Source organism: Pipistrellus kuhlii, unplaced genomic scaffold (assembly GCF_014108245.1).
Source record: "Pipistrellus kuhlii isolate mPipKuh1 unplaced genomic scaffold, mPipKuh1.p scaffold_m20_p_44, whole genome shotgun sequence".
NCBI classification, from domain to species: Eukaryota; Metazoa; Chordata; class Mammalia; order Chiroptera; family Vespertilionidae; genus Pipistrellus; species Pipistrellus kuhlii.
Window position 1 is genome coordinate 2,764,257 of NW_023425545.1, and position 11,193 is coordinate 2,775,449.

An 11,193-nucleotide genomic window follows, 5' to 3' on the forward strand; every position below is an offset into this window, starting at 1 on the left:
CACACCCAGGACACCAGGACTTGGGAGAAAGAAGGACCACTGTGGGCGGTTTTACTGCAGCACTTTTATTTCCTCACAATGACGTGTTGCTGGGGCCTAATGTTCTCACGTGACAGTAGAAAACCAAAATTTGTCATTTCTTCAAGAATCGCGTACAAAAACCTTACATAAATTAAAAGGACTAAGATTTACAGGTGGAAATGCAAACCGTTTTCCAACTCAAGGCAAGTAACAGCCCAGGTGTCCTGGCAGGAACATCAACTAAGAAAGGAAAGTGGGCCCCAAGCTCGGACCCTCCCAGCCCCGCCCGTCGGAAGGCAGGGTGGAATGGTGGGGTACAGGGGGCGCCCCACTCAGAGCCCCTGGGAGGGGCAGCTCCCCCGGCCAGCGCCCTGGGCTTCTCCTGCAGAAACATGTTGTCTCGGCGTGGACAGGGGCTACATGAAAGGTATGTACAGGGCATTAAACGGGTAACTCGAATACAGGTCAACGTCAGCAACCAGGCCTACAGTCCAGTGCTGAGCTCAGAGACAGGCTTCAAGGACGTTTCTTTTCGAAGGCGTTCCAGTTTCGGGCCGGCATGAGGCGTGCCTGTGCAGGGCAAACGGAGACTCCACTCATGCAGCAGACGCTACCACTGCCCGCAGTCCGCTTAGAAGCACTTGCGGTGGACGATGGAGGGGCCCGACTCATCGTACTCCTGCTTGCTGATCCACATCTGCTGGAAGGTGGACAGCGAGGCCAGGATGGAGCCGCCGATCCACACAGAGTACTTGCGCTCCGGCGGCGCGATGATCTGAAAGACAAAGCGGCCTCAGCTCCCGCTGTCTGCCCGGAGGCCCGCCCAGGCCCAGCCAAGACCGGCCACCGGGACTCACCTTGATCTTCATCGTGCTGGGGGCCAGGGCCGTGATCTCCTTCTGCATCCTGTCGGCGATGCCGGGGTACATGGTGGTCCCGCCAGACAGCACCGTGTTGGCGTAGAGGTCCTTCCGGATGTCCACGTCACACTTCATGATGGAGTTGAAGGTGGTCTCGTGGATGCCGCAGGACTCCATGCCTGTGGGACAAAGCTCTCAGCCCGGGCCTCCGGGTGGGCGTCCCCGGCCCCACCCCCGCCCGGCGGCGGCCACCTACCCAGGAAGGAGGGCTGGAAGAGGGCCTCGGGGCAGCGGAACCGCTCGTTGCCGATGGTGATGACCTGCCCGTCGGGCAGCTCGTAGCTCTTCTCCAGGGAGGAGCTGGAGGCGGCGGTGGCCATCTCCTGCTCGAAGTCCAGGGCGACGTAGCACAGCTTCTCCTTGATGTCGCGCACGATCTCCCGCTCGGCCGTGGTGGTGAAGCTGTAGCCGCGCTCGGTGAGGATCTTCATGAGGTAGTCGGTCAGGTCCCGGCCCGCCAGGTCCAGACGCAGGATGGCGTGGGGGAGGGCGTAGCCCTCGTAGATGGGCACCGTGTGTGTGACCCCGTCCCCGGAGTCCATGACGATGCCCGTGGTGCGGCCGGAAGCGTACAGGGACAGCACGGCCTGGATGGCCACGTACATGGCGGGGGTGTTGAAGGTCTCGAACATGATCTGGACAAGAGGCAAGGGCTCCCCTCAGAAGTGGGCGGGGGACCCAGGGCCCCCCCATGCTCACACCCCGCATGCCAGCATGCCACAAATGTGATGTGTGGAGAAAGAAAAGAAAGCAGGCAAAAACACAACGAGAAACCTTGAGACTTCAGGGAGGAAATGCCAGGAGAGGAACAGAACCCTGGAAATACCGAAAGAAATACTTGAATTTCAGGAAACAAAGCTGAACAGAAAATGACTTGTGCGAGGCGGGGAGGGCGGAGGCGCCGGGCACTGACCTGGGTCATCTTCTCACGGTTGGCCTTGGGGTTCAGGGGCGCCTCGGTCAGCAGCACCGGGTGCTCCTCGGGGGCCACGCGCAGCTCGTTGTAGAAGGTGTGGTGCCAGATCTTCTCCATGTCGTCCCAGTTGGTGACGATGCCGTGCTCGATGGGGTACTTGAGGGTCAGGATGCCGCGCTTGCTCTGGGCCTCGTCGCCCACGTAGCTGTCCTTCTGCCCCATGCCCACCATGACTCCCTGGTGCCGAGGGCGCCCGACGATGGAGGGGAACACGGCGCGGGGGGCGTCGTCCCCCGCGAAGCCGGCCTTGCACATGCCGGAGCCATTGTCGATGACCAGTGCGGCGATCTCCTCTTCCATGGCGACCTGCGTGCAGAGGCGACCGGCTCAGGCGGGCCCGGGGCCCCGACCGGCCTCAGCGTCCAGTCCCGCCCTCCCCGACCCCAGCCCGCCGCCGGCCGGAGCAACCGCCTGGAACCCCGCCGGGCTGGGCAGTAACGACCCCAGGCTCCCCCGCGGCGGCGCGGCCGGGCTCCCCGCACTGCGGCCGGCCCCGCCCTGCTCCCCTCCCCCACCTCGGCGCCGGCCGGCCTCCGCCCGCCGCCCGCCCCGCAGCCCTTTGTTCCGGGGACGCCGCCCCGGGCTTCCCGCGCCGGGAGGGCGCGCTGGGCCTGCGGGAGGCGCGGGGCCTCGGAGCGGGGCCGGGCGCGCAGGGCGGCCGCTTACCTGGGAGGCGGCGGGGCGCAGAGAGCGAGAGCGAGCGGAGCGGAGCGAAAGGCCGGCGGCTGCAGCGACTGAGACCGAGTGCGGCCTCCCCCGCCGCTATTTAAGCCGCGCGGGGCGCGCGCGTGGGGCGGCGGCGCGCGCGGCCCCAGAACATGTCCATATATGGCGATCTTTCCGAACGCCGGGCGCCCATTGGCCGGCGCGGCAGGGGCACGTGGGGTTCCCGGCCGGGCCCCGCCCCCAGCCGCACCGCCCCCAACGGCCCCGCCCGCGCCCGCTCGGCTCCCGGGACCCCCGCGCCCGAGACCCCCGCGCCGCGCGCTGGGGTGGGGGCGGCGGGAGCCCCGGGGCTGCCAGGGCTGGGGGGTGGGGGGCGGAGGATCCCGAGGGGCCCACCGGCCGGCCCCGCCCCGGGACTGCCGCGCGCTGTGGGGGAGGGCCCGGCTGCACCCCGAAACTGCCTGGCCCGGGGCTGGGTCGCGCCCCAAGTCGCGGTATGTCACCCCGGCCTGGCCCCGCGCGCCCCCGCGAGCCCCCGGGAGGCTGGGCCGCAGTGGCGGCTCCAGAGCGCGTGCGGGCGGGGAGGTGGGTCCCCGGGGCGGCCGGGCACCTCGGGAGCCGGGGGCTCGCCCTGTCACAGGCCCTCCGCCGGGGAGGGCGCCCTGCGGGCCCCGGGGTGCAGGCGCGGACAGCCCGGCTCCCCACAGACACATCCGCCTCTGACCGCAGCCCTGATTGTCCCCAATCGCGGCTCCGCTCCGGTCCGCCCCTCGCCGCTAGGGGGTGCGGGCTTTGTCCGCTCCCGTCTCCCGGGGCTTTACCGGGGCGCAGCGGGCAGGGCCTGACCGCCCCGGTGACCGCCCGGGCCGGGCACCCTGCGCTCGGAGGCCGGTGTCGGCGCGGAGCGGCCGGGGCCCCCTGCGGGCTGCTGTGTAACGTAGGAGCCGCCGTTAGAACCGGGGCGCGGGGGGCCATTGTCCCCATATCGGCGGGGGGGCGCCCCGGGAACCCTGTGGGGCAGCTGGCGGCCACGGCTGCCTGCGGGGCGGCCCCCAGATGCCAGGCCTGGCCCCCGCAGCCCCGCCAGGTCACCCCCCCCAGACTTCCGAGAGGCAGGCAGGGCCGCTGTCCCCAGGGCAGCCCCCTCACCCGCGGGGGCCCTGCCGTGGGGCCGCCTGCCGCGCACTGCAGCCCCTCGGCCCTCCTTTGGCGGCCTCGGCCGGTGCTGGGGGCGCAGACGGCCTCCGCCCCCCGCCCGTCTCCGCCTGGGCCGCCGGGGGCGCGGCCGGGGCGCGGGGAGGGGGCCGGGGCGCGGGGGGCAGTGCCCCGGGCGGGGCGGGCCCAGGTGCAGCCAGGTGAGCGGCGGGCGGGGCCCTGGGGCCGCGGCTCGGCCATATTTGGCGATTTCGGCGCCGCCGGGAAGCCGCGTCCCGGCCCCGGCCCCCGCCGCCCGCCGCGGCCTGAGTCACCGGCGGGGGGGACGGAGGGACGGAACAACGGCCGGGCGCTCCTCGCCTTATTTAGTCACGGAGGCCGCCCATTGGCCGGCGGAGGGGGCGGCCGGCGGGGCGGGACCCGGGCTCCGGGCGGCGGAGGGCCGGAGGCCGCTGACCCCCGGGCCCGGGGAGCACCGCGCGGGCCGGGAGGGGGACGCGGGGCCAGGCCGGGGGGGGGGGGGAGGCCTCGGAGGGGCGGGCCCGCCGCCCCCGGCACCGGGATTGCTCCGCCGGGCGGCGGGCGGCGGGCGGCGGCCTCGCCCGGGACCGCGGAGGCTGGGGCCGGGCCGGGGTCCTGGGGGCGCGGGGCGGCCGCCTCCGGAGCTGGAGGGGACGGGGGTGGGGGGCTCCCCCTGCCCGAGGCGGGTGTCCCTCCGCCGGAGCACGGCCGCCCAGGCCGCCCGGTGGGCGGGTGGTGATCTCGGGCGTCTCCTCCGTCTCCATCCATTTAGAGGCGCAGGGAGGTGGCGCCCCTGGCGGGAAGTCTGGGGGGCTGGGCGCCACCCCGCTACCCAGCTCAGGTCCTGCCCTTCTTCCCCCCTCGGACACCCCGTCAGCACCCCGCTCCAGCCTCAGGGTGCTCCGGGTCTGGGTCACCTCTGCGCGGACACCCCTCCCTGGGGTGGAGGCCCCCCTGGACTTTGCCTCTCCCATTCCACCTGCAGGAGTGCCCCCCGCCCGGTGGGTCCTGGGACAGAAAGCAGGCCGAGGACGAACAGGCCCCGTGTGGAGTCCATGGACACTGAGCACTGGGGTCCCCCAGTGGCCACTGCCGCCCCATGAGGTTGCGGGGGGGGGGGGGGGGGGGGGGGCAGCCGCGGCTGCAGGAATGCCACTGAGGTTGCACGCTGCAAGTCTAGAGTCACCTCATCATTGCCTGGCCGGTTTGCTCAGTGGATAGAGCATTGGCCTGCAGGCTGAAAAGTCCTGGGTTCGATTCCAGTCAAGGGCACATCCCCCATAGAAGGCGTGCAGGAGGCAGCTGATCGATGTTGCTCTCTCATCGATGTTTCTAACTCTCCCTCTCCCTTCCTCTCTGTAAAAAATCAATAAAATATATTTTAAAAAATAAAGTCACCTCACCATCAAGGCTTTACCTCAGAGAGGCCCCTGCCCTCAGCGAGCCGCCCTCTCTCCCAGCCTTTGGCAGGTCAGATGCCCCCTAAGCCCCTCCCGGGTGTGGGGTGGGCTCCGGGGGAGGGCAGCCCCTGGCTGGCTGGCTGCGGTGGTGACCCTGAGGGCCACCCTGGAGTCAAGGCCAGGCACCCCCCCCAGCACGGCCTGCTGCCTCCGTGTCAGAACAGAGGCCAGGCCAGGCCACAGCCTCTGTCCCTGGCCTGGGGCCCAGGGGACTTGTTCTCCAGCTCGGCTCAGCCTGGGGCCCAGGAGCCCACTGTTGGGGCTGGCGCCCGGTGCGGAGGGAGGCGGTGCCTGTGTCCAGCGTGAAGTGGGCGGAACCTCGTGTTGTCCAGTCTCACTGCCCGGGAAGCCCAGGACCACACCACCTCACAGCAGGAAACAGAGGCTCGCTGTGCACCCCCAGGCAGAGTTTGGGGGTCAGGTGCACAGAGACACCAGACCCAGGGTCCCTGAGCCCCTCCCCCCGCCTTCCGCCCGGTCCACGGGCTCAGGCCTCTGTGAGGTTCCCACGTCCGGACCGTGGGAAGCAGGACCAGGGAGGCCCTGGAAGAGCGTCCGCCCCCCACCCCACCCCCATGCACAGCCCGCGTCCGCCCCCACCCCACCCCCACGCACAGCCCGCGTCCGCCCCCCACCCCACCCCCATGCACAGCCCGCGTCCGCCCCCACCCCACCCCCACGCACAGCCCGCGTCCGCCCCCACCCCACCCCCATGCACAGCCCGCGTCCGCCCCCCACCCCACCCCCACGCACAGCCCGCGTCCGCCCCCACCCACCCCCATGCACAGCCCCCGTCCGCCCCCCACCCCACCCCCACGCACAGTCCGCGTCCGCCCCCACCCCACCCCCATGCACAGCCCCCGTCCGCCCCGCACCCCCCCCCCATGCACAGCCCGCGTCCGCCCCCACCCCACCCCCATGCACAGCCCGGTGAGGGCCCGGCCAGCAGAGGCTCTGAGGCTGGTGGCCCCGTACTGGACAGGCCATGGCAGGCCCAGCGACCTTTCCGCCCGCATCACCGAGCGGTCCGGCCTCTGGCCTCCCTGCCCCAACTGCCAGGTGCTGGTGATGGAAGCACTGACCCAGCCCAGCCCGAGGGTCAGCCTCCTGGGGGGACTCCCGGGCCACGCCCCCTGGCAACGTGACCTTCTGTCCCCGCCCCTCAGAGGTTCTGACTGGCCTGGAGCCTCGTCCACAGTCCTGGGCCTCCACCCGTGGCCAAAGTCAGAGCCAGGGTGCCCACCAGGCCTCAGCCCGCCCGGCGCACCCCTGCCTGCTGTGGGGTCCCCCCTCACCCACCCACCTCCTGCTTCCCCACAATTAACGTCGCAAACCAGGCCACCGCTCCTGGTGCCACCCTGGGCCCCTTGCCTGGGCTGTGGGTCTGCCCGACCCCCCCCTGCAGCCCCCGGCCTGTGGCCCTGCCTCCCGCCGTGGCCAGCACCCGGCGGCCCAATGCCTGCAAAGCTGCCTCCTCCAGGAGGGGTTCCAAGCCACCTCTTCCCCCGACACTGTGGCCCCGACCCTCAGGGCCGGTTCCCCAGCGAAACAGGGAGGCACGGAGCCTGGGCGCCTCTGGGACCAGCACCCAGAGAGGGTGGGGAGGTGGAGGGCGCCGAGGGAGGAGCCCGCGCTGAGCGGCAGGAGGACCCAGGCTCATCACCCAGGCCTGTCACCCAGGCCCGTCACCCAGGCCTGTCACCCAGCCCCGTCACCCAGGCCCGGAGGGAGGGGCCCGCTGCCCAGGGACCTCACCGCCGGGCTGGAGGCTCCAGGACCTGACAGGGAGGAGCTCAAGGGGCACCTGGCAGGCGCCTGGTACCCGCCTGAGCCCCCCGGACTGTGGGGACCAGGTCTGTGGCCTGTGACCGTGACTGGGCCAGAAGGCGGGGCCGAGAGGGATGCGGGTCCGAGAGGGAGAAGGCGGAGGCTGCTTCTGGGCGCTCAGTCCCACCACTGCCCAACCCCCGGGGGTCCTGACCGGTCACCCGGCCTCAGCCGCCTGCCCTTCTTCCGGGCGCAGATCCCGCGGGAAGGTACCCGGAGCCTGTGGGCGGGGCTTGGGGCATGTGGGCGTGGTCTCGATCGGCTCCGCCCCCAGCCGGTCGGGGGGGGGGGGGTCACCGGCCGGAGCGCCTGAGCGCGGGGCGCGGGGTGAAGCCGCGGGGCACGGCCCCGCCGCCCCACCTCTGCCCGCCGGGCGCGGCCAGGCGCCGGACCGGACGGAGGCCAGGTGTCCGCGGGCGGCACCGCTCCGCCCCGGGCGGCGACCGCGGACCCGGGCCGGGAGGGGGCGCCCTGCGCCCGGCCAGGCCGTGGGGTGCCCGGCGGCCGCCAGGGGTGCGGTGTCCCGCCCGGCGGGGAGGCCGCACTGCGGGCCCCTCGCCCCTCGCTCCGGGCGGGGGAGGGGGGGGCCCTGGGGCCGCCGGTGAGTCACCCCCCGCCCCGCCCCCCGTGACGCGGAGCCGCCGGGCGGGCCGTGACCTCGGGGCGCGGACGCAGGAGGGAGGGTGGGGCCCAGCGCCCCGCCGCAGGGCACCCCACGGTGTGGCCCCCAGGGTGTGGCCCCCCTCCGTGCGGGGCGGACCGTCCCCAGGCCGGGCTGCCCGCTGCTGTGGGTCTGGCCGGTACCCGCAGCGCCCAGTCCCTCAGAGCAGGAGGGGAGAGGGGGGCGGCTCAGGTCACACCGCAGGAAGGTGCAGCCAGCGGTGGGTGGGCTGTGCAGACACCCCCCCCCCCCCGTGGGCACCCCCTGCTGCGGGACGCAGGGTGGGGACGGGGGGGGGGGGGCACCGGCAGGGTAGCTCAGGGTCCTGCCGTGCTGGGCCAGGGGCGGGGCTCGGGGGGCCCTGGGGAGGTGGGGGAATGGGGAGGAGCAGAGGCTGGAGCCACGGAGGGAGCCGGGGGTCAGGACTGAGGGAGGACGGCAGACGCCCGCGGGCAGGCGGCCAGGCTGGACTCCACCCGCCGGGTGACAGGTGAGGCGGCTCCACCCGTGTCCGCCGGGGACTGGGTGTGAATCAGCGCAGGAAGCACCCAGGAACAGCCCCACCCACACCCACGGGAGGGGCGGACCCCCTCCCAGGCCCCCAGCACCTCCCGGGGCGGGCTGGGCTGGGGCACCCAGCCGGGAAGGACAGGCCTGGACTGTCCGCAGGATTTTTAAATATACACACCCTGCGTTCAGAGGTCATATAACCTGGCCACTCCGTGTATAGATTATTGATCTCAGGGAGGAAGGGGGAGGGAGAGAGACGGAAACATCAGTGATGAGAGAGAATCACGGACCAGCTGCCTCCTGCGCGCACCCACTGGGATGTGCCCCAAGCCGGGCCTGTGCCGGAGGCATGCTGTCCTCCGCAGGCGCGCGCCAAGGTCCTGGGGTTTGGTGCCCGCAGGGCCTGTGGCTCAGCTGCCTCAGGCCTGTCCCCGTGTTTTCGGGCCTCTGGCCTCTGTCACCTGCCAGGTCCCCTCCCCCACCAGGCACGGCCCCGATGGTTCTAGAGACAAAGCCAGGAGCCGCCCGGCTCTCCCCCTGGGCCAGGCTGCCTCCCGTCTAAGGCAGGAGCCAGCGTTTCAAGGGGCTGCCCTGCCTGAGGGAAGGGGGTGGGACATCGGGTCCTGGGGATGGGGGCGGTGGCCAGGCATAGGGTGGGGGGGGGAGGGTCTCGGGGAGCAGGCAGGAGGGGCAGGCTGGCACTCCCGGGGTTTGGGCCCTCCCCACACGGCTCATCTCAGCACGGCCCCCACCCCCCACCCCGAGGGAGCGTTACCCTAAACCGGCGCAGGCCTCCCTCCGTAAACCAACCCACAGGCTGGAGTAGAAGGCACCCCGCCCGCCGCCCGCCACGAGTAAGAGTAAGCGGACCTGGGCGGTGAGCGCCATGAAAAAGTCATGAGGTAACCCAGCAGCCGCAGGAACAATGCAGGGGCGGGGCCAGGACCCGCCAGGGGGGACCCGGAGCAGGGCCTGGCCCGGGACCCAGGACAGCAGGGCCAGCGGCACAGTGGCTCAGGACGGGGGCGGGGCAGAGGCACTGGGGGTGTGGGCCAGGAAGCCTGGGGCACAGTGCCGGGCAGGGCGGCACCCAGGTGTCCGGAGGAGGTGCCGGGCCAGGGATGGGCGAGGGGCTGGGGGGGTGGGTGTCGGGCTGGTGCTGCTGGGGCACCCGGACCGGCCAGGGAAGCTGTGGCCTGCAGGCCCCTCAGCCTGTGGTCCTGACTCCGTCCTGGGCCCCTTCCCAGTTTCCAGGGCCCCGGGCCAGCCGAGGCGGGGAGCCCCCCCACGCCCAGCCTGTGCCAGCTCACACCACCACATCGGCGTTGCCCGGGCACCCAGCCCAGCGCACGCGCCGGTCGCCATGGCAGCAAGCGGCATGCTGGCAGGAGCCCAGGCTGGTGCTGGCGTCCAGGGCGGGTGGTCTAGACTGGCCAGGCAGGGGTCCTTTCTCTGGCGGCCGGAGGGGGCTGCCTGGGGGAGTGGACGGGGGCCCTTTGAGGGCCGGGCCTGCCCACCCCCAGCCCCCGGGAAGCTAGCTGTTTCCCCAGGGCCCAGGATGCGGCCTGGGGCCGGGCACCCTCTGCTCCTGTCCGCTGGGCGCTCCCCAGGGGCTGGGGCCGTGGCCAGCCTGGCCTTGTCCACTGAGAGCCCTCCTCCGGGGCCGTGTGGCCATGGGGGCCCTCCGGGCAGGGGCCAGGGGGCTGCTCCCTCAGACGGCCTCGGGCCTCGGGGCCTGACCGGGGCCCAGCAGCTGAGTGGGCACTCGCAGGTCCACGTCTGGCCCCAGGAGGGGACTGTCCGCTCAGAGGTCAGCGGGGCTGGTGAATGGGCTCCGGACGCGGGCGGCATGTGTGTGGCCGAGGGAGCGGCTATGTGGGCTCCTGGGTCAGAGCCAGGGGTTCGAGGGGTCCCACAAGCAGATGCCCCATGAGGCCCAGGGAGATGCCGAGGGGCAGGGCGCGGCCCTCGGCCTGGGAAGCTGTGTGTATCGGGGCACGGCCTGAACACACACACTCTCTCTCGCGCGCGCGCACACACACACACACACACACACACACACATGCACAGAGGGCCATCCTCGGGGACCTCACACAAGAGCCCCCCCTCAAACAGTCAGGGACTCGCTGAGCACCTGCTGAGGCCAGAGTCGTGGCGTTCCCGAGGGGGGTCCCAGGCCGCGGGCCAGGGCCCGGGTCCCGAGAGAGAGGCCCACCCCCCGAGTCCCAGGCCCGAAAGGCCGCCCGGGAGCCGCCCGCCCCGGCCGACGGGGGCCCAGGATGGAGAGCCCCAGCCTTGGCTCTGCCCGGGAGCGGCTGCCGGAGCCAGGCCGCTTAGCGCCTGGCGGCCCTCCCTCCCCACACCTGCTGCCTCCGCACCTGCCAGCGCCCGTCACTGCCAGCGCCCGGCAGGCTAACGAGGCCCGCCCCCCTCAGGCGCCCCTCCCGGCCTGGCCCGGGTCCGGGTGTGAGGGCGGGCCAGGGGCCCACACACGGACAGACTGGGGTTCAGACAGCACCACGGCTCGCACCCATGGCCAGGGCCCTTTCTCTGCGCGAGGCCTGGCTGGGCCCCTGGCCTGCTCCTCGGTCTGCACGTGCCAGGCTTAATGGCTGCCAAGAGTTGGGGAGGAGGGACTCCTGAGCCTGGTCCTCTCCTGTCTGTGCCCCCTGTGCCCCCTGCCCGTCCCCCGGGCTCACACATGCTCAGCCCAAGTCCATCCCAATCCGCTGGGCCTGTCGGGGGCCCTCGTGGCCGTGGAGGGTGCAGGCCCGCGCCCTGCGATGGAGCGAGGTCGGAGGCTGTGGCTCGAGTGTGTGTTCCCGGGGGTCCTCGGGGCGTCCCAGGGCCTCGCACTGGGAAGGGGAGAGGACGCGGGCTGGCCCAGGCCCAGGCTGGGCAGCTCCGGTTTCCCTCCTTGGCTCCTGGCCCTGGAGGCAGGTGCAGGAGACAGACAGGCAGGCCCTGCCGGTCCCC

The 11,193-nt window shown here is 72.2% G+C and overlaps 1 protein-coding gene across 1 annotated transcript; it reads right to left on the minus strand.

Annotated features, from left to right (window-relative positions):
• Positions 1 to 49: 49 nt before the first annotated feature.
• Positions 50 to 2,725, minus strand: ACTG1 (actin gamma 1). Its single transcript, XM_036412321.2, has 5 exons — positions 2,584 to 2,725; positions 1,855 to 2,223; positions 1,138 to 1,576; positions 879 to 1,060; positions 50 to 796 (listed from the first exon to the last, which is right to left on the minus strand). Exons 2-5 carry the CDS (start codon positions 2,215 to 2,217, stop codon positions 653 to 655), a joined length of 1,128 nt encoding a protein of 375 aa, XP_036268214.1. The 5' UTR covers positions 2,218 to 2,223; positions 2,584 to 2,725; the 3' UTR covers positions 50 to 652.
• Between the last annotated feature and the right edge of the window lie 8,468 nt (positions 2,726 to 11,193).